The following is a 23863-nucleotide window of genomic DNA, read 5'->3' as shown; positions in this document are numbered from 1 at the left end:
ACAAACATCACAAATAATTGCCATGAAGCAACCTTTAATGATATGGACTTAATCAAAATTAACCTGAAAAACAGCACAGTGTAAAATCATTTTCCTGCCTAAATTCATGCATCTTTTTTTAAATCAGTAACTTGCAAATTTAGACAGAATATTTGAAGCCTTTGGATTCCAGAAGGGGAACATCACGTTGCAGCTCACAGTTCACCAGTGACCATAGACAGTAATTTCTGTAAAATTCAAAATGTCTGACAAAGGAAAAGAATCAGCAAGTAAGCAATGCCTCTTTTTAAAGTTATTTCTAAGGATTTGGTGCAACTTTTAACTCTGCATGATGGTGACAGGCTCTGGTTTTTCCAGACACCACTAGTACTGCTCAAAGCCCCAAATTAACACACACTGATGTTGACTTAGAAGTCCTGTGTATGTACCACTACATAAATACATATGCAAAATAAAGTCCATATGCCATAAAATAAAAAAATTAATAGAGAGTCCATTGGGCAAGGCATACAGGCATAGCAATAGTTTTATAACTACATAAATGTAGTTGATATTATTTACAGAGGGAAATGGAGACAAGCATTATAGTCAAATACAGTGATTTATGAATTTTTTGAAGATTTTCACTTAAAACAAAATGATCTGCAACTCCAGCTCCCTGGAAAAGTAAAGTGCTCACAATCCATTTAGTGCAATAAAGGCTGGCTACAAAACTTAAGAGGAGAAAAAAACCTTTAAGAATTAATACCACATTAGCTAGTGGGGCCAAACAAAAAATAAAATTATTTTTGAGTTTAAAGTTTGAGAAGGAAGAGAAATTAGGATTACAAAGCAGACTAACAAGAATAATTCTCCAAAGCCAAGTGTTTAGATTGTCAGAAGTGCCAAATGCCATTGTTTCTCATGCTATTTGTCCCAGCTTTGTCCTGAACATTCCTGGGGACAGCTGTCCCATAATGAAGGGAATGGCACAGAAATTCCTGCAGATGTGACACCGTGTAAGCCCAAAGAAAGAAATGAAAGATGAATGTCCTCATCAGTCTGGCAGCTAACAGTCCTTTATCTCTGAGTGCTTGACTTCATCATTTCAGCAGGATTCCTGTTTAAATCAATACTTGCTTCTAAAATACAAAAACTGGGAGCAGATGATAAAAGTGAGGGGTTCTTACAAGTTATGTATTATTCTTTCAGCACTTCAGTAAGCCACAACAACTCAAGATTACAGATATTATTTCACCCTGGCATCATAGATCAGAATCAGGTGAACAGTGAAGTACAACCCATTTAAAGGAGTGACTCTCCTGAGAAAACCCTTCTGGACCTAGGGACCAAATATCATCTCTGCAGGATGCCATGCACAGCACATGGAACACAAAATGCCCACCATCCTTCACCATCCTTGGCACAACTTGGCTGCCTACCCAGACACAGAGGCAGACTGACAGGGGCTTTACAAATAGTTTTATTAATGACTTACAATTAACTCCTGGCCTTACCTAGAACTTGTAAAAATTCTCACACACCACCTTCTAAAATCAGAATAATTAAGAAATTTCTCGTGTAATGAAACCCAAAGCCCTTTTACTGGTTTGACTGAGGTGAGGAAGATGCAGCTGTAATTGACCAGCACTGAGCCACTGACCCCAGACTTCAGAATGTCCCAAGGTAAAACTGTAGAAACAAGAATGATGTGATGCAGGCTTCCCTACAAATGATCTTTCTTGTGAGTAAAGTTCTTGAGAGTAACCTTCTGCCCAAGGGAGGATGATGGGGAAAGACCTTTCTCTCCAGAATGGGTTATGGATGGACAACTGCTGAATTGGATTGTGGACAAATCCTCCTGCTAAGTCACCACAAACTCCTGTAGTCTTAATTAAACTCTAATGACGAAGGAAATATGCACATACTGGGGAACATCACCAAGGAGCACAGCCAGGACCCCCAGAGTGGGGTGTGGGAGCCAGGCCACAGCGCTGCAGCCCACAGAGGTGTCTTGGAGCAGTTCTGCTGCTGGGAGCTCTCTGCACCCAGAAATTGTTTTATTAATGACTTAAAATGAACTCCTGGCTTTAACTGACACCTGACAAAGGACTGACACCACCCAAGCAGGACCAGCTGCTCTCAGCCTTCCCAGAGTTTTGAAAAGCCCCCTCCAGAGCCAGGCCTGCCACGGGCAGAGGCTGCAGGCTGGACCTGCAGCTCCCTCCCAGCAATCACCACCGACCTGGGCAACCAGGGCTGCTCTGCCTGGCCGGGAGGTGGCACCTTCTGCCCCCAGAGTGGCACTGTCACCATTCCCACGGTGGCAATCTCTGCAGCAGTGCCTGGGCAGCCCAGCAGCGACAGAGGGAGCTTGCAGATCTTCAGCCTCATGCAGGACAGTGCAGGCACCCCGGGATAACAGCACCAGAGGCACACAGAGCCCTCTGCCACCTCGGGGAAGGACACGAGCAGTGCCAGGCGCCGCTGCCTCACCCCTCACCTTCCCTCCGGCAGGGGAAAGCCCAGCAAAGCCCGCACGGACCTTTCTTTGTGTGTGCCAAGCCCCCTGCTGCCATCCCAGGGGGGCACGGCCTGGCCTGTCGCGATAGGGAGGCCGAGGGTGAGGCCAGGAGGCAGCAGAGGCCGAGGCAGCTCCTCCCGTTTATTGGTTCCTCGCTCGGGGCAGCAGCGGGCGCTGCTCCTCCGCGGGGGGCAGCTCCTCGGGGGGCAGCAGCTCGTAGGTGACACAGAGGGACGAGAAGAGGCAGCCCAGGAAGGACACGAGGCTGGAGAAGTACATGGCACTGCTGGCACTGCCCACGGCCGCCGTCAGCGGCCCCATGGCCAGCGCCACGAGGATCTGTGCCAGGAAGTACTGACAGCTCAGCAGGGAGATGTCAACGCCCATGCCACGGCGAGTGCCCTCCGACTGCGAGCCGACAAACTGCGGGGACACAGGCACAGAGTCAGGGGGACACAGCCAGAGTCAGGGGACACAGGGAACACAGTCACAGAGTCACGGGTGTCCCAGAGGGCACAGGCACAGAGTCAGGGGTGTCCCAGAATCAGGGGTGTCCCAGAGTTGGGGTGTCCCAGGGGGCACAGGCACAGAGCCAGGGTGTCCCAGAATCAGGGGTGTCCCGGGGGACACAGGCACAGAGTCAGGGTGTCCCAGAATCAGGGGTGCCCCAGAGCCAGGGTGTCCCAGAGTCAGGGGTGTCCCAGAGTCAGGGGTGTCCCAGGGGACACAGGCACAGAGCCAGGGGTGTCCCAGAGCCACGGGTGTCCCAGAATCAGGGGTGTCCCGGGGGACACAGGCACAGAGTCAGGGTGTCCCAGAATCAGGGGTGCCCCAGAGCCAGGGTGTCCCAGAGTCAGGGTGTCCCAGAGTCAGGGTGTCCCAGAGTCAGGGGTGTCCCAGAGGGCACACAGGCACAGAGCCAGGGGTGTCCCAGAGCCAGGGGTGTCCCAGAGCCAGGGTGTCCCAGAATCAGGGGTGCCCCAGAGCCAGGGGTGTCCCGGGGGATACAGGCACAGAGTCAGGGGTGTCCCAGAGCCAGGGTGTCCCAGAGCCAGGGGTGCCCCAGAGCCAGGGTGTCCCGGGCTCACCTCTCGGCTCTGGTAGTAGTCGCAGAGCAGGGAGTAGGGCAGCGTGCAGAGCGTGGCGAACAGGATGCCGTAGGTGGCGCACAGGGACAGCAGCACGTAGACGTTCCTGGAGAGCGTGGCCAGGCCCGTGCCCAGCCCAAAGGCCAAATATGCCACAAAGTACAGGGTCCGTGTGCTGAAGCGCTCCTCCAGCTTCTCCAGCACGGCTGCAAGGAAATGGGACAGCTTTGGGGTGACCTGCAGCCCTCCCCACTGCCACCCTTGCTTAGGCAGCCACATCTCAGTGGCAACCCCTGAGGAATTGGTGGCTTGCACGTGAGTGAGTGCCAAGGACCCTTCCAAACCTGGCTTCCATGATGCAGCATTGCTGCCCTGTCTGCACAGAGGGCACGGCAGAGCTGAGGCCTGGCACTGCCCCTGTCCCAGAGGGGTAAATGGGAGCTGCTGGGGGTGGGCAGGCAGAGGCGTGACACACTGACACACATGACAAAGGGCTGGGGTGGCACATGACACCTGAGTGCTCTGCCTGGGTGGTGCTGCACCAGAACTGTGCCTGTGGTGACTGCATGGGTCTCTGCATTCCATGTACTTTGAAAATGCCACTTGTGAAAGGAACCACATCCTAAAAGAGATGTGTCTTCACCCGGGTTGCTGACCTCACCTGCTGTCAGTGCAGGCCAAGGTCAGTAGCAGAGGTAAAGGGGTGAAAAAGGACACTGCTACAGCACTTGTGCCACTGGCAGGCTGTGTGCAACATAAACACTGGCCCATTGTTGCAGAATCACCACTTTTAAGAAATGTATCTTTTCCCAAAGCAGTAGTTCAGACAGCTGGACCAAGTACCTGAATAGAAAGCAGCACTGAATGCATAGATGCACATTCCCCAGCAGCCCATGGTGACCCCAGTGTTGTACTTCTGATACTCATCTGAGTTGTGAGGTGCTTTTGGGTTCCCTTGGAACACCACTTCTCCCATGAAGTCAGTATAAAAGAGTAGCATCCCCTCAAATGAAAGCCACCCTGAAAGAAGAGAAAAGTAACTTATGAGGATTTCAGAACATCTGTTTCCCCTTGTAAGCTTACAAGGATGTTATCAGGTATCTCACACTCACACCCCAGGACAGGTTGTGCAAGCTGAGTGTTACATAACATCCAGCCACATTTACCTGAGCCCGCTGCTCCCCGTGCATAGTGCTGCAATGCTTGTTAAAGACATTCAGGCTTTTAAAGACCAAGATTTACCATTTGAATTCCTAAGTGGAAACCTCAAGGCTGACTAAAGGCCACAAAATACTGGTTTAACAAGACAGAAAAATAGATGACAGCAGTCTGAGCTGTCTTCAGGTTCTGACAGGACACAGCACTCGGTTTAACAGAGAGGCTCATCCCATAGTAATTTTAGGTTGCTGTTATCCTCCCACATAGGACTGGAGGGAGTGCTTCTTCTGTCATGGTTGCAGCCTCCAGAGTGCCTCTGACACAGTTAAAAACTCTGCTCACAAATTGGCACCAAGGCCATTGATGTAGACAATCCCCTAATTCCTTTCACAGCCAGTGAGTATTAATTACCTGGTCCCTTCTGTCCAATTTAGTGTAAATTGGAATGAGTGCAAGCCCTTCCTAAACACCAGTCACACACTGGCTAAGAGTAAAGGCAATCCTATACTGGCTACAGGCACTCCTGCAATGCCACATTCCACACCTCCTCCTGGCCTGCTCTGGGACCCCTGGACATGAGCAAAGGGAGGAAAGTAAATGCCAGCCTCGGGGTGTAAGCATGGAAACACAACTAATCTCATCTTTTTCCTTGCTGTGAACATTCCCCTTAAGATGTGCTGATTTAGGCTCTTGTTCCCTTTCTAGGAACACAGGCTTTACTGCTGGGATGTTTTGGGTTTTTTTTCCCTTTCTAAGTGTTCTAAATAGCTACCTCAATAGTATCTATATGGACGAAATCAAGTTGTCTCTATTAGTAGCCAATAGATAAAACTGGAAAAGGTTCACCCAAGGTAGAGTCCTCCCTTGTGGCATTCACATTCTCTGAAAAAATCCCCTTGCCCAGGATTTTTCTCCTGGGAAGCTGAGAAGCCTCAGAGAAAAAGGAAAACAATTCTTATCTCATTTGCTTCTCCTGTGTTTTGCTTATGTGGAATGTGTTTGGAGATTGTTTACCCACAGGTGATTGTTCCATTGGATTCTGCTGTGAGTTGTTTTCACTCTTTGGCCAATTGGTGCCAAGCTGTGTCAGGACTCTGGGAAGAGTCACGAGTTTTCACTATTATCTTTTTAGTATTCTGTAAGTATCTTCTCTGTATTCTTTAGTATAGTTTAGTATAGTATAGTATAGTATAGTATAGATAAAGAATATATATATATATTATATATTCTTTAATATAATATAGTATTATAAAGTTAATTAATATAATATAATATAAAGTAATAAATTAGCCTTCTGAGAACATGGAGCCAGATGCATCATTCCTGCCTTTCTCGGGGCTGCCTTGCAAATCCAACACTCCCTGGTGAAGGCAAGGGGGTGCTTAGGGAGTACCTAGGAAGTGGTTGATGCAGAGGTTTCGGAGAGCCTTGGGCATGTGGCAGATGGTTGAGCAGAGCAGCTTCACAGACAGGGGCTGCTCCGAGGCCTCGCCCGGTTCGCTCAGCTCGCTCTCGTACTTCACCCCGTTCAGCAGGATGTTGGCAACCTGCACCGTAAGAACTGCCAGGTCAACAGCACAGCAGGAGAAGCACAAACATCCTTTGAGCAGATGTATGCAATGTTGCACACCTATCTGATCATCTGAAAGTTAAACTCTGCTGCTGGAGTACGTTGACTTGGAGATTAAGAAGTGTATTAGAGTGGAACAAGTGATAAATGGCAGCACTGCACTCACTGTAGCTTTCAGAATGCTTGAAGCAGCTCTCTCCCCTTCACTAGGGGACTTGGTAACCACATTCAGATGCACAGGCACAGCAGGAATGCATCAATTCCACTGCATTTCTAGGAGCTGTGCCCACTTTCAGGTGAATGTGGATCCTGAAGTTTTAGAGACACTGAGGAAGAAGAGGATGAGTTTAATTGAAACACATTATCACTGCTTGCTAACCTCAATGCTCAACCTCAGTGTGCCCAGTATGTAAAATCCTGGCCCTAACAAAGTCTGCTCTCACAAACTGGGTCAAAAGTACAGCAACAACAAACAAAACAAACAAAACCAAAAAACCACCACCCCAAAAATTAAAATAAAATAAAAAATCCCCAAACCAAACAAAAAAAAAAAAAAACAACAAAAAAAACCCCCCACAAAACAAAACAAAACAAAAAATAGAGGACTGTTTACCTCATCCCAGATCATAAAAAAATGGGCCAGCATGCAGAGGTCTCAGACATTCCAAGTTATCACCAACAGTAGGAGGTGAGGTCAGAGTCTTATCCCTCAGTAAGGGAAAGCTCACCTCCCTGATGGAGCCAGATGTAATGACTGCCATAAGGAGAAGCTCATGGGAGAATCCTATCCCTGGCCCTATTTTGCAGGTCTTTCTGTGGAAAGGGAAGATACAGGCTCAATAAAAATGTGACCTTTTCTACGTTCATGTGGTAGCTCCCTTGGTAGTGAAGCAGGACTAAAAATACTGACCTAACTCTCACAAGTGGCCCAGTTAAGAGTGGGATATTCCTATTTCTCCCATCTTAACAAAGGCAGCTGACAGACTGTCAGCCACAATTCACACTCTACCCACTACTTTACTGATCTAGAGTCATAGCAGGTGTGCTGTTCCTGTAATGACTTTTATGAGGAAGCTGTCACAAGAGTCTTTAATGAATAGTCTGTGCACCACATATTTAAAACTATATGAAGAGATTAATAACACTCATGTTTACATGGTCATATCATCGATTTCCTGCTCTTACCTGCTGGCTGAAGGTCACATTTCTTCTTCTGTTATTCTCTGGGCAGTGTCCTGTTACAGCATCTGGAATGGCCAAGGTCTGAGGTCTTTTCAAGATCCCTGATGACCGTGGCTTTATTGCATCCAGTGAGCCCACTCTCAGCACATCACTGTCACACCCTGATGTTAAGCTGCTTTCCCCTTGCTCCAGAATTCCATTTGCTCCATGAAAACAGCCATCAGGCACCCGAGGAAAGCTGACACTCACAGGCTGCCTGGACAAACTAGCTGGAAGTGTCATGTAACTATTATGCCCGCCTGTAAAACAGTCTATAAGCACACTGTCAATATTTGATGTCCCAAAGGATGATGCAAACTCATTAAGTCCTGTCAAAGAATTGTCTCTGCTGATAAAACTCCCGTATTTTGGCGTGAGTGGACTCATGGGGGAAACAGGACTCGTAAAACTTGCATGTAAGTGAGCTGAGTTATGAGAAGCAGAGTTTTCATTTACATTGTCCTCAAAGAAGAAAGGTGGAGAAGGAGGGAGAGGAAGACTTGGACTTTTCATCACCTTTTTCTTCCTGTTAGAGGACTTTAAGGGTCTCTCTGGAATGCTAACTAGAGTCAGCACAGTAGCAATGGTCAGTACAATTGAGGTGAAGACATAGATGACACGAAGTTGCCCTCCTACAGCTTTTCCAAAACTGGTTTTATCCCAGTGTATTCCTCCAACAACATAACCAAAGCCACCTCCAAGACCTGGTGGAAAAACAGAGCTAAGATTATCTTCCCTATCCAGTCCCACAAGTCAGCAGCAGCACAGCATCACTTGTATAATGAATCATGAGTAGAATCTGACATTTCTGTTTTACCATTTGACCCCTTTTCACTTCAAATGCACTAATAAACACAGCTGTGCCACAAGGACAGTCTGCATGTACCAACACGGTACAGAAAGAAGGAGAAAGTGCTGTGAAAGTGATGATACAAATAATTTAAAATTATAATTTTTCTTTGCCAAGAACAAAACACCTTACCTTTAGCTATTTCAGTCCGTAAACAGAAGTGTCCACCAGCCTTGTGACAAGGCTCTGCAATCATTCAGCTAAGACTGTTTTCCTGAAAGTGAAAATCCATTTTCCTCATATGAGGAATGCAGATCTAACTAAGACAGATCCAATCACTTCAGAAGTGTAGCAAGCTCATTACTCAGCTCTGTGTTGATAGTGTGCAAAACTGCCACTGTGTTACTACCGATGAGCAGGGAAGTTTTGAGAGCACCTTTCTCTCCATTCACATGGTGAAAGTCTTTCAACACTCTCCTTTCTTACTCACAAACACACTCAAGAGTGTGGAATGGTCTCCTAGAACAGGGCAGCACAGCAATTGAAGATGACAGCAGAGAGGGATCAACAGCACCCAGTATGCACTTTTGCCTCCAAGAGAGCAACTACAAGACACATATTCCACACCTGCAGGAAGCCAAACCTCCTCCCTCAAGGGATAATTTTGTTTCCATAGGTCTTACAAAATATGTGAGGGACCTACAGACGAACAACCCATGACTGTGCCTTGTTTGAGTTGAGGTAGTTACAAAAGCCTTTTGCAATAAGTAGATTTTTTTTTTACAGTTAATTAGTGATACCTGTCAGTATTTGGTCATTATGCTTATTCAGGAAAAGACCAGTGCTTCCACCCTGCTTTCTCCCAGCAGGGCTTATTTACTCAGGGCTCACATCTCCCAGGAAGCACCAAGAAGACATACCTGCTAACAAAGCGTGGATGTTGAGGCCCCTGTCTTGATCCACTGGGCTGCACACATCCATCATGTAGGCATGGCTGGGATTGTCTGCTGAATCTGCACTGAAGTCCATGAGGACAACACCACAGACTGTAAGGATGATGCCCCATTTGTGGTTATTCTCAGTGTCAGACAAGGCACTCCCTATATCTTTGCCATTCAGCATAAGGGAGAGCCCGAGCAATGCTCCTGGGAACAAAACCAAAACAAAATCAGTCACTGTTTGTCAGCAAGGCTGCAGAGCTCCAGACCCCAAAAGCATTATTCTACCTGCACAGCCTTGCAGCAAGCACTGTTGCTCTTGCTCCTATCAATGGAGCCTGGGAAATTAGTGTGGCTTATAGGACACACATAATCCTTTTCCACTATTCAAGCCTAACAGATGTCTAGAGTTTACTTTGGCCAAAAACATCCACATTCTTGACCCTCAAAATATCCTTTCAGACTCTGAGAAGTTTTTATGTGTGGATCTCCAGCTGCCAAAGCATCAGCTGTGTCACTCACCATCTTCTTCAGACCCACAACACCCAACACCTCAGGAACATTTTGTTCAGTTTAGTGCCACAAGGAATGTCACAGAAGAGAGATGTACAACGTTTTTAAGTGTTATCCCCCTCACTTCCAAAAGACACACCTACTGCTAAAACCAGAATGAAAGGTCTTCTCCTCCCAAATCTTGATGTGCATCTGTCACTCCAGGCTCCCAGCAAAGGCTGTAGCAAAAACCCTAGAAAAAAGGAATCACCAATGGACAGGATTCTTCTACAAGCCTGTTTCACAGAGGAGTTAAAGCAGGCATGCCCTAAAAGGCAGTCAAGGCAGGACAGCACAGTGCAGTGACATCCCCAGTCACCCAGGGACACACAGCACACTGCCTGGCATTGCCCAGGACAGGGACTCAGAAACAGAATGTGCTGCTGCTCACTGCAGGGCACTTCACTCTGCATCAGCAACACAGAGTTTGACACCAGGTGAAAAGTCAGAGTACAAGTTACACATTCCTAAGCACTCTGTTCTTTACAAGCTCTCATTTATCCCGTATTAGATGTGAGATCCCCTGCAGGATTAGCTTGGAAAACAGCAGGAAGCAAATATGCAAGTAGGAAAGATGCCTCTATTAACCAGTGCCAGCCTGTTAGGAGGGGCCTATCTCTTCTTCCAAAGCACATGTTGTGAGTACAAGGACAGGCAGAACAAAATTTTCCAGTGGTATCCATAGTAATGGATACACTCCCAGCCCTGCCTCTGTGTAATTCAATGCCTGTATCACCAGTGGTCGATGGTCTTTCATCACTGGAACCCCTCATTTGTTACAGAAAGTTAAACAGGAGAAGGCAATCCCACTCTGCTTTTTTCACACACCCTTGAAAACTGCCTCTGTATGCTTTTTTTCATGGGGACATAAATGGATACACTGATCTTCTTATGCTTGTTTTTAAGCACAGGAACAGAGCAACCAAAGGTTACCCTCACACAACTTTTAAGAGGTGGAGGAGTTTTTAAAAGAACAGATATTTTGAGCACATTTGTCTTATTTCAGGCAGGGCACAGCAAGAATTGTCCTCCTATTTGTCTGAAATTTTGGTTAGCAGTTTTTAACCTCGAGAGAGTATCCTCATGAACAGCTGAGGTAATGCAAACAAAAAAATTAAAAAACCCCGTAGTGGAAAAACTAAGAGGGAAGGAATAGCACCACAAAAAAAGTTACCTAATATAGGGCTGATGAACCACACCATTCCATACAGCTGGTCTGGAAGCCCCATCTGGAGCAGCACAGGGGTAACATAGGCTGTTTCCATGGCATAGCTGAATTCAAGCCCAAAGAGAATGCACCCATTGAAAAGGAGTTCCAGGAAAGACCTCTGAGGCTGGAGATCCCCAAAGTCCACCAGGTCCATGGGACAGGGAGTGTTGGGTGGGGGTGGAGGTGAGGGCCGGATGTGTTTCCTCCTTTTTGGGTGTCTCTTGAAGTTGTTGGCCCGGTGACTGATGTGCCGTGTGGGCAGCCCAGAGTAGCCTGGGGCTGAGGATCTCCAGAGCTCCTGAGAGGCCACGCCCGACAGGAGCGCGGCATCGCTGACAGGGCTCGGGCCCGATGCCGGAACCATCATGGCTGAGGGTCTGGAACACAAACAGCTCAGAAGAAAGTGGCTGAGGGAAGAAAAACTTTGCTGTCACAGATACATTTTATGAAAAATCCTTTCATTAAGATCTTTTCAGCTTCTCCATGTTTTGCTGCTTTAAAATGTGATTTAAAAAATTGTTTACCCAGCATGTAAAATTGTTTTTACTTGATAACCAATAACAACCACCTGTGTCGAAACTGTAAACAGCCACAAAATTTTATTCTCATTCTATTCTTTTCTTTACTATCTTTCTAATAAAATCCTTTCTTCTATTCTTTTAATATAGTTTTAATATATCATTTTCTTTTAATATATCATAAAATAATAAATCAACCTTCTAAAACATAAAGTCAAAATTCTCATCTCTTCCCTCATCCTAAAACCCCTACAAACACCACCACACTTTGCTTAATTTTTTTTACTGAAGTTAAGTCATTTCTCAATATTTCATATATGAAGTATGGCCTTTGTGTTAGTTACAACCTCTTCTTCCCATCTCTTGATGGAAGGCATTTGTGCTTTATGGGCCCATCTCCTGCATCTTTGCAAAATCAAACACCAGAGATACTGTCTAGGTTACCTAAGTATTTGCCTACCATCACAGGGGATTAAAATTGAAATATTTAAAACAATTAACAGTCACAGATGTCACACTTCTCAGAAGTTCCCAATGGGTCAGCAAAGGGTTTACATTTATGTAGAATTCACTTGAGTTAAACTCGCTCAAGTTAAAAAAATAAATCATAATCTCAGTCTGTGTTTACAATAATGCAAAGCTTGGCAGGAGATTCCAGACCCCTGCTGCAACATGAAATCACTTTGGCAAGAAATCCTTTTGCTACTGATCCTAGCACTCCTGCTGCCTATGCAGAGACCAAGGCTTAATGCAACACCTTCTTCTCAATGACCAAGTTTGGTTTTATTCCTATTTCCATTCCTGAATTCAGCAGAGATATCTCCACTGCAAGAAGGGGAGTTCCTGATCCTTAGGAACTGAATCATGAGAAGAAGATTCATGCCCCACAAGCCACCCTCAAAACTGCTACTCCTCTTTCAGTGCTTAATGGCTCCCAAGTGCTGAATAGGCTCCTTGAATCTCATCAGAGTCACTCCTGTAGCCAAAGCATGCACAGTGTGGTGGGTAAAACAGCCAAATGGCTTCCAAAATAGCACATCAGAGAGATGCCAACAGATCTGCTGCATAAACGAACCAAATGTGATTTCTTGATTCTTTTTTGCAGAAATGGAAACAGCTCATGAGTGAAGTCTGACCTTTTCCTTATGCCTCCTTGCCCAAAAGCTGCTGCTGCACAAGAACAGCTCCACATCACCCCATCCCTCTTCACCACACCCTCACCACTGCACACTAGTGAGTAAAACAAGTCTCTTACTTTTTTGATTACAGTTCCCCTGGGGAAAAAAACTCCCAGCTCTTCTACTCTTTGGCTGTACAGCACTCCCCTAAATCTCATGTTTTCTGCTTCTTCATCTGGCACCTTTCATGCACTGCTCTTCCTTCCTGTAGCCCTCAGTCTACACAAAGGCCACAATTTATTGCAGATCCCCAACTATTCCTGAAAGCAGAACCCCACAAGCCCAGGTTTACCATCACACACATTAACCCAAGCAGTGTTAAGCATGGGGGATGATGCCTACACAGACCAACCCTCAGCTCCATGCAGGGATCAGAGACACTGCACAATCCCAAACTGACTGTCCAGCACCTCACAGGAGATGGCAGCTGGAGTAACTTGAGTACATTTGGGGGACAAGGAGGATAAGGAAGGATGAGAGTGAGAAGGCATCTATTGAAATATTGCTAACATTGTGTCAAGGGTTTCCTTGACTGCTTCTCCTCAGAAGAGGTGTATATCAGGCAAGAGAGAATGAGCAATTCATAATCCCAGCTGCACATCTTGACAGCCCTCACCTCACACAGCACCAACAGCAGCATCTTGCTTGGAAAGCTCATTAGGCACAAAGTCCCATACAAGGACCAGCAGAAAGAGAAGCATACAGAGACTTTGTTAAGACATCTGCACCACTGTCTCCTTGACACTGTTCCTCCAAATTACTGAAAACTTCTATGACCCATGTCTCTCACAAGCAGAGTACTTACTTTGCAGAGTACCTTTATCAGCCTCCAGGAAAAAGTAATATCCTCACTATGAGAATTTGTTAAAAACGAGGAGATACCTGAAAGAAGACATAATGAAAACCCAATCAGATTCATGACAGTTGCTCTAACAACCCTTTCACAGAGCCATGACAAAGAAGATGAGCTAGCAGCCCCTTCACTACTATTATACCTTGCCATTGGCACAGCAGTGTTATCTCCTTATCTCCATCTATTAGCTTTCATTTCATACTAGATCCCCCTTTATCTCCTTTACTGAGTATTGCAAAGTGATTGCATTCCAAGTCCTAAGTGGCAACGTTTTAGTGATATAGGAAAGACCCCCCCATGCATGGCTCAAAGATACACGTGGTGACCTGTAATTACTTGAAACGAAAGGCTATTACTGACAGCATGTCACTGGTCCAGCAGAAAATCAGTGTAAAACTATGAACTGAGCCTATATCCTCAACCCCTCATCTTCCTCAACTTATTGGTCGTTCACTGGAAGACATCTCAAAAATGCCCTCGGGTAAATCTACGTGGTGATCACAGCAGCAGCAAGGCAGGAAACCTCTCCCTCAGTGTGGCTGCTAGCCCTCAGTGTCAATAGTTATTTGGGATTTTTCGCACTCCACATCTGTTATAGCAACACTTGCACATCACAGTGGAAGGCAATGCTGGCTATGCCGGCTGCTATCCGCACAAACGCGAGTGCTCGGGCAATGTGGTCCGCCCTCACCGCTCCTCCTGCCACCGCTACGCCGAAAATAACTCTACTTTTCGGGCAAATCTGGCTCCGATTTTTCTGCGTCGGCTACCGAGGGCTCCCAAAACCCCACAGTCATCGGCGGGGAAGGCCGGCCCTGACCCTGGTGCTGACCCGGCCGCCGCCTGCCCATCCTTTGTGCCGGCCGGGCGGGAGCCGCGCCGGCAGCGCCGCGCCACCGACCCGGCCCGGCCCGGCCCGGCCCGGCCCCTCACGGCCCCGGGCCTCGCGTCCGCCCCCCGCGCCCCCGGCCCGGCCCGGCCGCCGCCTCACCTGCCCGCCCGGCCCGCACTGCGCCGCGCCGTGACGCCGCCGGCCCCGCCCCGCGCTCTCCGCCGGCAGCGGCAGCGGCCGCCCCCGCCCGAGCCGCCGGGGGGCTCCGGGCCCGCGCTGCTCCCGCCCGCCCGCACCGGCACCGCCTCCGCCCGAGCCGCCGGGGGGCTCCGGGCCCGCGCTGCTCCCGCCCGCACCGGCACCGCCCGCGCTGCTCCCGCACCGGCACCGCCTCCGCGGAGAGCCCCGAGGCTGCGGCGGGGTCGGGAGGGCCCGGTGGTGGGAGAAGCCGCCCCCCGTTCTCCGCAGCACCCACCGCTCCGCGGGCTCGCCGCAGCCGCTCCCGCCCCGGACAGATGCGGCTCATTCCCAAATTGGCACTGGCGGGGCGGATCGTGATAGTAAGATTTTTAGCGGGTACAGAGATATTTTTTGATAGGCCTGCAAAGCAGATGCCGTAAAACATGATGCACTTCTCTATTTAAGTCTTCCCCTTCCTAGGCTAAAGAAATTAGGCAATTTTATTTTATAGTGCCATATTTTGGGCTTGTGTTTCATATTTCCTCACGGTTTGCAAACAAAGATGTAATGATGTAGTGCAGTCTGCTCTACTTTTACAATAAAACTTAAAATTCAGAGCCTTAATCATTAAGCATTCTTAATTTTATCTTCAGAGGTTACCATAACACTGCAAGAATCCCTAGTATATATTAGTATTTAGGTCTTGTAGAATTTATTGTAGCGTATAAATCAGTAGTCAGAGTAGGAATAAAAGGTATTTGTCTGAATAAAACAGCTCTAATTCATGCGATAGAGGGTGCAATCACATTTGGAAAAGATGCCAAAGAGCAGTGTCTGGGGCAAACGGTGCAGCTAAGGGACAAGCTCATATAAAGCCTGACAAGAAATTGGGATAATCTTGCAGCACACAAGGACAGGCACAAGAGATCACTGCACATTCTTATTCCATTAATTTTCTGCCACCTGATCTGTGGTTTTTAACTTTTTACATCAGTTTGGCCATGATAATGGTCGAGTACTCTTCATCAGTGTTTATGTAATTAAACAGCAGTGTAAGGGGCCTGTGTACAGCACTTAGGGTTATTGACTCACAGCATGACATTCGCAGGGCAGAAAGGGGTTTGTACTTGTCTCAATGAAAAGTGGGACTGAGATCCTCACCTATCCTCAAATGTTCTTCCTCAAAAACCACAACCCAAACAGCATGTCTGCAGTCCCAGAAAAACTCTTCCCTTCAATGCTTTCTAACACAGGGCTCTCTGCAAGCATCTTGTTCCTAGGCAGACCCTAAGGTATGTGCCTGATTGTGCCAGAATAGGTGAAACTGACAAGAAACTTGTCGTGCACTGGCATGGTTGCACTGTTGTTGTCAGCAATTTGATACAGTTCACCTTTTCATCTCCTTCTCCCCTGTCAAAATGCTTGTGCAAGAGAAACTAAACAGAGATGAGTCAATCAATGTAATAGATATCATATTTGAGTAATGGAGTAATCTCAAAAATACACCTTTTTGTCCCATACAACGTGTTCCATGCCAGACACCATTGCAGGCTTCTGTTGAGGATGCTGCAGGTTCCCCATTTTGACACACACTCTCTCCCCAGTCCTCCTGGCAGATTTGAAGCTATTTTGGTGCTGGGATGTCCCTCACCTGTCTGTGCTCAGCTTTTTCTTTTGCCTCCCCAGATATGAAGCTTCAGGGTCTCCATCAACCCAGCTTTGGCACGTGCCACTTCTCAGTGCTGATCCACATGCTGTGGCCAAAACAGATGCTGTGTCTGCACCCAGGTCTCATCCACAATATCCACAATATTCACTACTCCACTTGCTGCCTATTGAGAGAACAAACTGGTTTTAGAAGCCACATTCATAACAAACAGATTAAAATCATTGCAGTTGCTCTGGGAGAAAACAATCACATTCCCATTCAAAACCACAGGTTGACAGCATCCCTTTTATTTACCTGCCTCCGGTGTCACAGCCACTGGAAAGATCCTTCATGCTCTGAGCAGAAAAGGAGAAGAACAAAGAGGGGAGAAAAAAAAAAGGAAGATGAAGAAGATTTGAAACCCTAAGGATGAAGGACAGGAACAGAAGTAGGTGCAGCAGGTGGCACAGCTGGTGGGAGAACATGAGCAGGCAGGTCTGCTGCCAGAATGATCAGACAGGTGGGGCAAGAGGCAGCAGTGCTGGGAGAAGCCATTGCCATCAGAGGTAGCTGTAGGATCACCAGCGACTTCTCACCCAGCTTCTGGTGCTCAGGGAGAGCCACATGGGCTGGACATGGTGTCACACACCCACAGCTGTTGAGTGCCTGCTCTGGTAAGACCCAGGCTTAGCCATCCCTGCAGTGACCACAACTGAGAATACAGCACAGCCCCTGCTCCCTCCAGCCTCAGGCCAACCACCACCCATGTGCTAGAGCTCTGCAAACACTGGGAAGATGAAAACAGCATTTAGTGTCCTATTCCTTGTCATGAGGATGGCTTTTTGTTCTACCTGGCCATGGAGAGTGGGTTATGTCATTAATGCTGGCAGGCAGTCATGGCCATTTTATACAATGATTTTTCCTTTTAAATGTATTTGAGACATTAAACTCATGCTTATTCCATGGCCAATTAAATAAAATTGTCTGTTCAAAACTTACACAGATTAACTCTTACACCATTTAGCACAGTGTGTCCACTTGGGGACAGTGGGACAAATAACTCTAGACCTTCCCAGGGTAAGAACAAAGGAGAGAACAAAAGCAATTCCTGCTGTGCATTCATTTATTAGCATCCTTTGGGCTTTAGACAAAACAGAAACCACAAATCTCCTCTCCTCTGTGAGTTTGCACATAAATTGCTGTTGAAATGTAAAGTTACTCATTTACTTTATACTAGTTTAACCCATCAGCGTTCAAAAGAGCAGCTTCTGGTGGTGAATACCTACTGCTATGAATCTGCACTGTTCCCTCCTAACTTCTCTGGGTGCAAGATGGTTTGCATTCACTAAACACTTTTGTTAAGTCCTTCCACAAAGTAGCTTCTAACAGCATATTCATCTCTGCTCATTTACAGCTTGATGTTAGGCTCAGTGTTTCATTTGCCAGCAGGCCTCATTATCTGCTTTGCTCAGATCAGACCATTCCTCTGTTTCTTAGAAACCTCTTACTATCCCCATAATCCTTTCCTCTGAAGCAGACATTGGCTCCAGTCAAGTGAAATTCTGTGCAAGACACCAACAGAGAGTGTGCTGTTCTCCTGTTGAAGAGCAGGGTTTCATTCTGTGATGCTGGGTGTCTCTTTTTCTCCTTTTGTCTTAAAATTAATTTAAAACATCCTTCAGTTCAGTTCAGTGGATCCCTGATGTCATTCTGTGATCCATCTGGAACTAGCAGCTTATTTAAAATCAGTTCAGCTAATGAAAAAAATTGCTAGAGTTAGAATCATGGAATATCTCAAGCTGGAACTGACTTGTAATGATCAAGTTCAATTTCCTGCTCATCACAGGTCCACCTAAAACTAAATCTTATAACAAGACATTCCTTGAGCTCTGACAGGCTTGGTGCCATGATGACTTTCCTGGGGAGCCCATTCTGGTACCAACCATCCTGTCAGTGAAGAACCTTCTCCTAATGTCCAATCTGAACTTCCCCTGGCTCAGCTTCATTCCATGGCCTCGTGTCCTGTTGTTCATCATACACACTGACATGTCCTCTAAATCCCAACTGTACCTGCTCCTTCCACTGTCCACTTTTCCAGATCATTTCCAGAGCCAATCCCAGCTTGCCTTCTTCCCTTGAACTCTCACTGTACATCTATTCCAGGCAGATGAGAGCTTTGGTTAAATCCAAATAAAACTCTTGCTTTTTCCATAACATTTATGCTTCCAGTTGAAGAACAAAATTTATATTTCTGTAAATGCCCAGTCATGCCACTAAGGTCTGTGGCCTATAGTATTGAACACAAATGCAGAGTAGGACAGAAAAAAACAAGCAAGTTCAAACAAGGTGAGGTGCATCTCAATTATATGTTCCTAATGCTTATATGGTAAGATGAGCTTACCAGGTAAATTACACCGCCCCAGCATCCCTCACCTGCCAACTGAGTAGGAGTAAAGCAGTTGGTGGGCAGCTAATACAATGTAAGAACATAAAGAAACTTTGTATGTGCCAGTCTGCACAACACCTCCATATCTGACCCTCAGCACATTGTCATATGACTTAATAGCCCAGATAAATCAGTTCCTGAACTGAACTCCTACACTGCCTATATTAATGGATGTATTAAGCATTTAAAAAGACACTTGACTTTTTACTTTGAAAAAGGAAAAACACAACCAAAAACCCATGCCTAAAGCACCACCAGAAATAAGAACCAGCACTTTACTGCAGAATGAAAAGCAATGCTGATAGCACTGATCTGTTGAGTTGTCAATTCATTGAGAAAATAAATTCAGCATAGTGAATTACTGTAGAATTTATGAACATCAGTATTTACTATTCAGGAAAATTTCATTAATGCCACACTTCACCTAAACCATTCAAGTGTTGTGCAGTGTCAGCTGAACAGTTTTTCTTCCAGAGGTTTGTACTTGATTTGACTCAGACATCTCCACAACAGCAGCACGTACATTCACTCCTTTGCTGCCTGGAGCTTTCTGCAGACTGCTCAACAAACACTTCTATTTACTTCTGCAGAACAAAGCAGTGCTGCCCTCAGAATAACAGGAGGACGTTTATGCAGCTCCTGCCCTCATCAGCCATCCCTTCAATGGCTGGTCTCCCACCGACAGTGAAAACCCAACACCGTTCAGAGAATTAGTCACTAGAGGGCACTTAGAGAACCCAGAAGACTGAGAATGTGCTTGGGATCAGAAGGACACGACAGTTTAAAGAGTCCAAATGATGAGATTTGCATTTACTTCCTAAGCAAACTCCTGTAACCAATATTTTAAGACACAAAACCAGGAAAATAATTTTATTTCAGATTATGACCTTTATCATATTTTGTCTTTCCATCAACTGAATTAAAGAAGGCTGGGGAAAAGCTCTCCTCTGAGGCAACACACAGACTAGGCTACATTGCCCATGCACTTCGAGACAAATGTTGAACAAAAGTGTTAATTGCTGGCATGTAAGATACAAATCATGTGAGGTAGTGGCTGCTGAGTGCAGCTTCAGGGAAAGAGGTGCAGGAACACACAAACCAGTGTGGCAAACTCACTGAAATACAGCATTTCATTTCCCTGCAGTGCCTCAAATTGCCTATGCATTTCACAAGAGACAAGGATGTGATTATGCCCCAGAGGCCCTGCAGATTTTATTCTCTATGTGACAAACCACTGAAAGGTGACAAATGCTATGTCAGGAACAGGAGCAAGAATCCTGGATGGTGGAACTTGCAGGTCACTCAGAGCAAGCACAGTTTGTACTATATACATATATTTGAGCTCTAAACTTAATTCTCATTTAAAGATGGTGCATAAATAAAGACTACTCTCATCTCTGCTGTGTTATCAGATCAGCTCAATTCTTTGCCTCATGTATTAATTGTAAGCTGTATCTTTCAGCCTTTCAGTACATCCTGTCTTTAGTAAGATTAAAATTTTCTTGGCTACCCAGAGTCCCTTTTCTGTATGGAGAAAAAAGCAGAATTCATAATCAGTGAGTTCTGCAAACCCTCAAATCATTGCTTTTGTGAAGGCCAAGTGCAGGGCAGCACAAGGAAGGGTTGGGCCCCTGCTGTGCAGGGAGAAGTGGTGAGGTGAGCACAGGTCACAGCACTGGCCATGGGTGAGGGTGGTGACCAGTGACCCTGACAGGTCTGTCACACACTGCCAAAGCATTGCTGCTGTGTTCTCCAGCAGGGCTTGGGCTGGCTCAGGGCCCAGATGGAGATGGAGCACTCAGAACTCACAGAAAAAAGCAGAATGGCACCAAGTGGTACTTGGTGGACAGGAAGGCTGAAGGTGTGCCTGCCTCTTGCTAAGCATTCATTAAACTCTGATTTATAAATTGGCTCCTTACCTTGTCTAAATTGACTTTGGAAACCTATGGGAAATACTGCCCCACTTCCCTGTGTTTGTTTGCCACAGGGGAAATGAGAAACCACTGGGTCCCTGGGGCTAATTACTTTCTTCAAAACCCAGCACTGCTGTGTTTCTGACTCAGCTGCAACATTCAATTTTCTGCTGAGATTGTATCTCTATCGCATTACAGGATGAGTTGCAATAGCACCTGATGTTAATTGCAGTGCACAGACTGCTCCCTTCTCTCCTTTACACCAGTTATCAAGAAAAACAGGAAAGTCCACTTCTGCTGGTTTTAATTTAGCCTCTTCCACCCATACAGAGTGCCTGTCAGACAGGAGAGGCAGGGGCTGTCATCCTCTTTCTGCCTGAAAATATCTAACAACAAGGTAGAGACCAGCTGGATGTCTGCAGGTAGATGTCTACATTCCATCCCAAACAATCAGGTACCTCATGGAGACAGAGATGCTGGGATGCACGACAGCCACAGGGTGTAAACAGATACAGACCTGGACCATCCTATTTCCTGGACTGCCCCAAAGCCAGGCAGCCTCCCTTGCCTCTTGCAGAGAAAAGGACAGGGATGAAGTAACAGAAAAAGGACATCCCTAGGCTGCTCTCAAAGCTTGTCAGTCTCTTTCAAGGCCTATGCCTGCCTAAAACACCAAAGCAACCCTTAAACACACCAGAATCCAAACCACAGAAACAAGCAGGGCCATTCTGAGTGGACAAGAGTATATTGCTCAGCAAATTGGCCTGTGGGAACTAAATCTGAGAACATTTGTTGGGCCATGAGTAAAATTTACCTTTTCCTGGGGCACAGTGAAAGAGATGAGGGGGTTTAACATCTTATCATTATTTTGTTTCCCTCCTAAACGTCCACCTCTGACAGTGGCATTCTAGCACTAACCATGTATCATATAAATGTTTGTTTCTGACAAGTCATTTGTTAGCCTGTCATTTGCCAGCCTATCATTTCCCACTCCCCTTCTGCCAGCAGCAACCAGGATTTCTGTCATTTTCAAGTGTTAACCAGCATCGGCAGCTGCCACTTGCTTGGCATCATGTGTGCATAGAAGAATGATAGGGATGTAACATGTGCCATGCTTTCAGTGCACATTGAATCAACAGCATTAGGAGAAAATTAATTGATTGGTCTACTGGAAAGCAATGCCTCTGAGATTAGCACTGAGGGTTTTGGATATTTTTGAGTGAGATCCTTCAAGCCCAGCCTCCCACCAAAACAACAGGAGGGCAGCCATGGTAGATCAGGCAGCAGTGCTGTTTCCAGCAGTGGACAGTGGCTGCTGCTGCTCACAAATCTGCCTTTTCCTTCTATTGTTTTCTACTCTTTCCCATCAGCAGGAATAAAATTGCTCTGACTAGAGTCCAACTTGCAACATGATGTTTCCAACCTGGAGTAGCTCTGGGATTTGCCTTCATTCTCTTAGGACAAAGGAGGTAAAAAAAAAAATAGGAGAGGAACAGAACATTCTGTCAAATAAACATTTGCTAATGCTCTTGAGCAAGAGAAATAGAACAGGTAGCAAACAGATTAACTATCTGCTACAGCAAATAAACAGCAGCAAAGGTGACCTGGACACTCTTTGGATGGTATTTCTGCATTAAGCCTGACACTCTCCAACAGGAGCCATGACCATTATATACAAAATTGGAGATCAGAGGCTGACAACCTTCCCATGCACAGGGGGCAAATGCTTCCAACCTCCCACGGCTGTTTTTTTAATCAAAAGTCCAAGTGCACCAGGAGATTTGCTTAAGTGATCAGGTTACATGGAGGCAATAAAATGGGAGAATTTATTGATCAAAGATAAAGTGAACATCCCAAGACAGTCGAATATAGGCTCATTTACATTGCAAGTATCAAGTAGATGTCTTCACTGAGAGTTCCAGAGATCAGATTTCACAGTTGAAGGACAGAGATGAAAATTAGTATATTTATACAAGTAGACTTTGGTCACTATTTTGTCTCTGGGCAAGCTGGATAGGAGATAAACAGGTTTGATAAAAGTGTGGTGCTGCAACTTTTGCACAGCTTCTCAAGCCACCCACTTGCCTAAAGAGAAACATTGCCACCAAATCCAGTCCATGAACCACAGTCAGGCCATACCCTGTACTTTCCATGGATCAAAATAAAGCCTAGAGAGCCAGTTCTCAGGCACAGGAGCACAGAGTCTTAGCATAATATTGGTCTGGGAACTTTGTGCACACAACAGAAGAGATGACCAGTGCTAGTCTCTCCCTCAGCTTTAAAGCATTCTGGACAACAGAGTCTAGATCTCTCCTCAGAATTAATTTCCCTTGAGAATTTCAAAAGGGCAGAAACATGAAGACACTGTGGACAAGTGTGTTTTTTACCATTATCAATTTTGTAGCTAAACAACAATCTGTGTACTGGTAGCTCTGTACAGGAAGCAGGATGTAGAATTCTGATGTGCTTTTATTACATGTGTGACTCCCTGAATTGCCAAGCTGGACAGCTGGCAAAGCCAAACATAACATCAATATTCTCAGAAACAGATGCATTTTAGATTGCCTCTACTTGTCACACCAAATGGATCTTCACTAAGACAACCATTATCTCTGTTACTCTTCCCCAAAATGGAATTTGCTTCCATTTGCAATTCTATATAAACCCACCAGCACTGTCTAACTTTTCTCACCCCTTCATGGATACTTACAGGTGCAACAGACCCAGCTGGAAAGAAAGGGTTTATTATGCATTTGTTATCTCAGCCACTGCTACAAACTCCTGATGGGAGACCACACAGAAAGGAGAATTTGGGAAGGGAGGTTCTATTAAATGGACTGTCCACAATCACAGTGTCTCCTCAAAAACCCCAACTGTCACCTTCTTCTGTGGTTGGTTGACAGAAGTCATGGATGTCATGTCCTGAAAAGCTGAAGTCAGAACAGCTGCTTCCCTCTCTGTTTTGCACAGAGTGTACCTGGGTAGCAACGCACACATTACATAACAGTAAGTCAGAAACTGAAAGGAGCCAGATTGCTAAACCCTTCTATGGGGATGAGATTTTTTATTTCCATCACCTGATAATTTAATTGCTCAATTAACTCTGCCTGAATGCCTTGGCTGTGGAAGAGGAATGTTCCCTTGCAGGTCATGGTAACTCAGCCAGGAGGCAAGTAAGCAATGCAAAGGTAAATGATTCCTCTACAGCAAACCAAATACATCATCCAATTGTATTTTCTCTCCTGCTCTGCTCCTTCCTCCTCGT

At 46.0% G+C, this 23863-nt stretch overlaps 1 protein-coding gene across 6 annotated transcripts; it reads right to left on the bottom strand.

Moving 5' to 3' along the window:
* Positions 1 to 17: 17 nt before the first annotated feature.
* On the bottom strand, positions 18 to 16384 carry SLC45A1 (solute carrier family 45 member 1). 6 transcript variants are annotated; one of them, XM_036396283.2, is made up of 10 exons: positions 16243 to 16384; positions 13532 to 13608; positions 10995 to 11407; positions 9921 to 10013; positions 9251 to 9475; positions 7505 to 8244; positions 6143 to 6296; positions 4435 to 4611; positions 3592 to 3797; positions 18 to 2926 (listed from the first exon to the last, which is right to left on the bottom strand). In XM_036396283.2, exons 3-10 carry the CDS (start codon positions 11395 to 11397, stop codon positions 2645 to 2647), a joined length of 2280 nt encoding a protein of 759 aa, XP_036252176.1. In that variant the 5' UTR covers positions 11398 to 11407; positions 13532 to 13608; positions 16243 to 16384; the 3' UTR covers positions 18 to 2644. The 6 variants fall into 6 exon arrangements, with proteins under 6 accessions (XP_036252176.1, XP_054373138.1, XP_036252177.1 ...); XM_054517163.1 differs by lacking the exon at positions 16243 to 16384 and adding an exon at positions 14794 to 14811; XM_036396284.1 differs by lacking the exon at positions 16243 to 16384 and adding an exon at positions 14571 to 14589.
* Positions 16385 to 23863: the final 7479 nt, after the last annotated feature.

The sequence above is a fragment of the Molothrus ater genome, chromosome 23, assembly GCF_012460135.2.
Source record: "Molothrus ater isolate BHLD 08-10-18 breed brown headed cowbird chromosome 23, BPBGC_Mater_1.1, whole genome shotgun sequence".
NCBI classification, from domain to species: domain Eukaryota; kingdom Metazoa; phylum Chordata; class Aves; order Passeriformes; family Icteridae; genus Molothrus; species Molothrus ater.
The sequence above is the reverse complement of the archived record's forward strand: the minus strand, read 5'-3'. Positions and strand labels throughout refer to the sequence as shown.

Coding starts and splice junctions, on each gene's coding strand:
- SLC45A1 (XM_036396283.2), bottom strand. CDS start 11,397: ATGATGGTTCCGGCATCGGGCCCGAGCCCTGTCAGCGATGCCGCGCTC. Junction 10,014..10,994: donor GTTCATCAGCCCTATATTAG/GTAACTTTTTTT, acceptor CCTTTTTTCTAG/GGTTTTTGCTACAGCCTTTG. Junction 4,612..6,142: donor CTGCATCAACCACTTCCTAG/GTACTCCCTAAG, acceptor CTCTTCTTTCAG/GGTGGCTTTCATTTGAGGGG.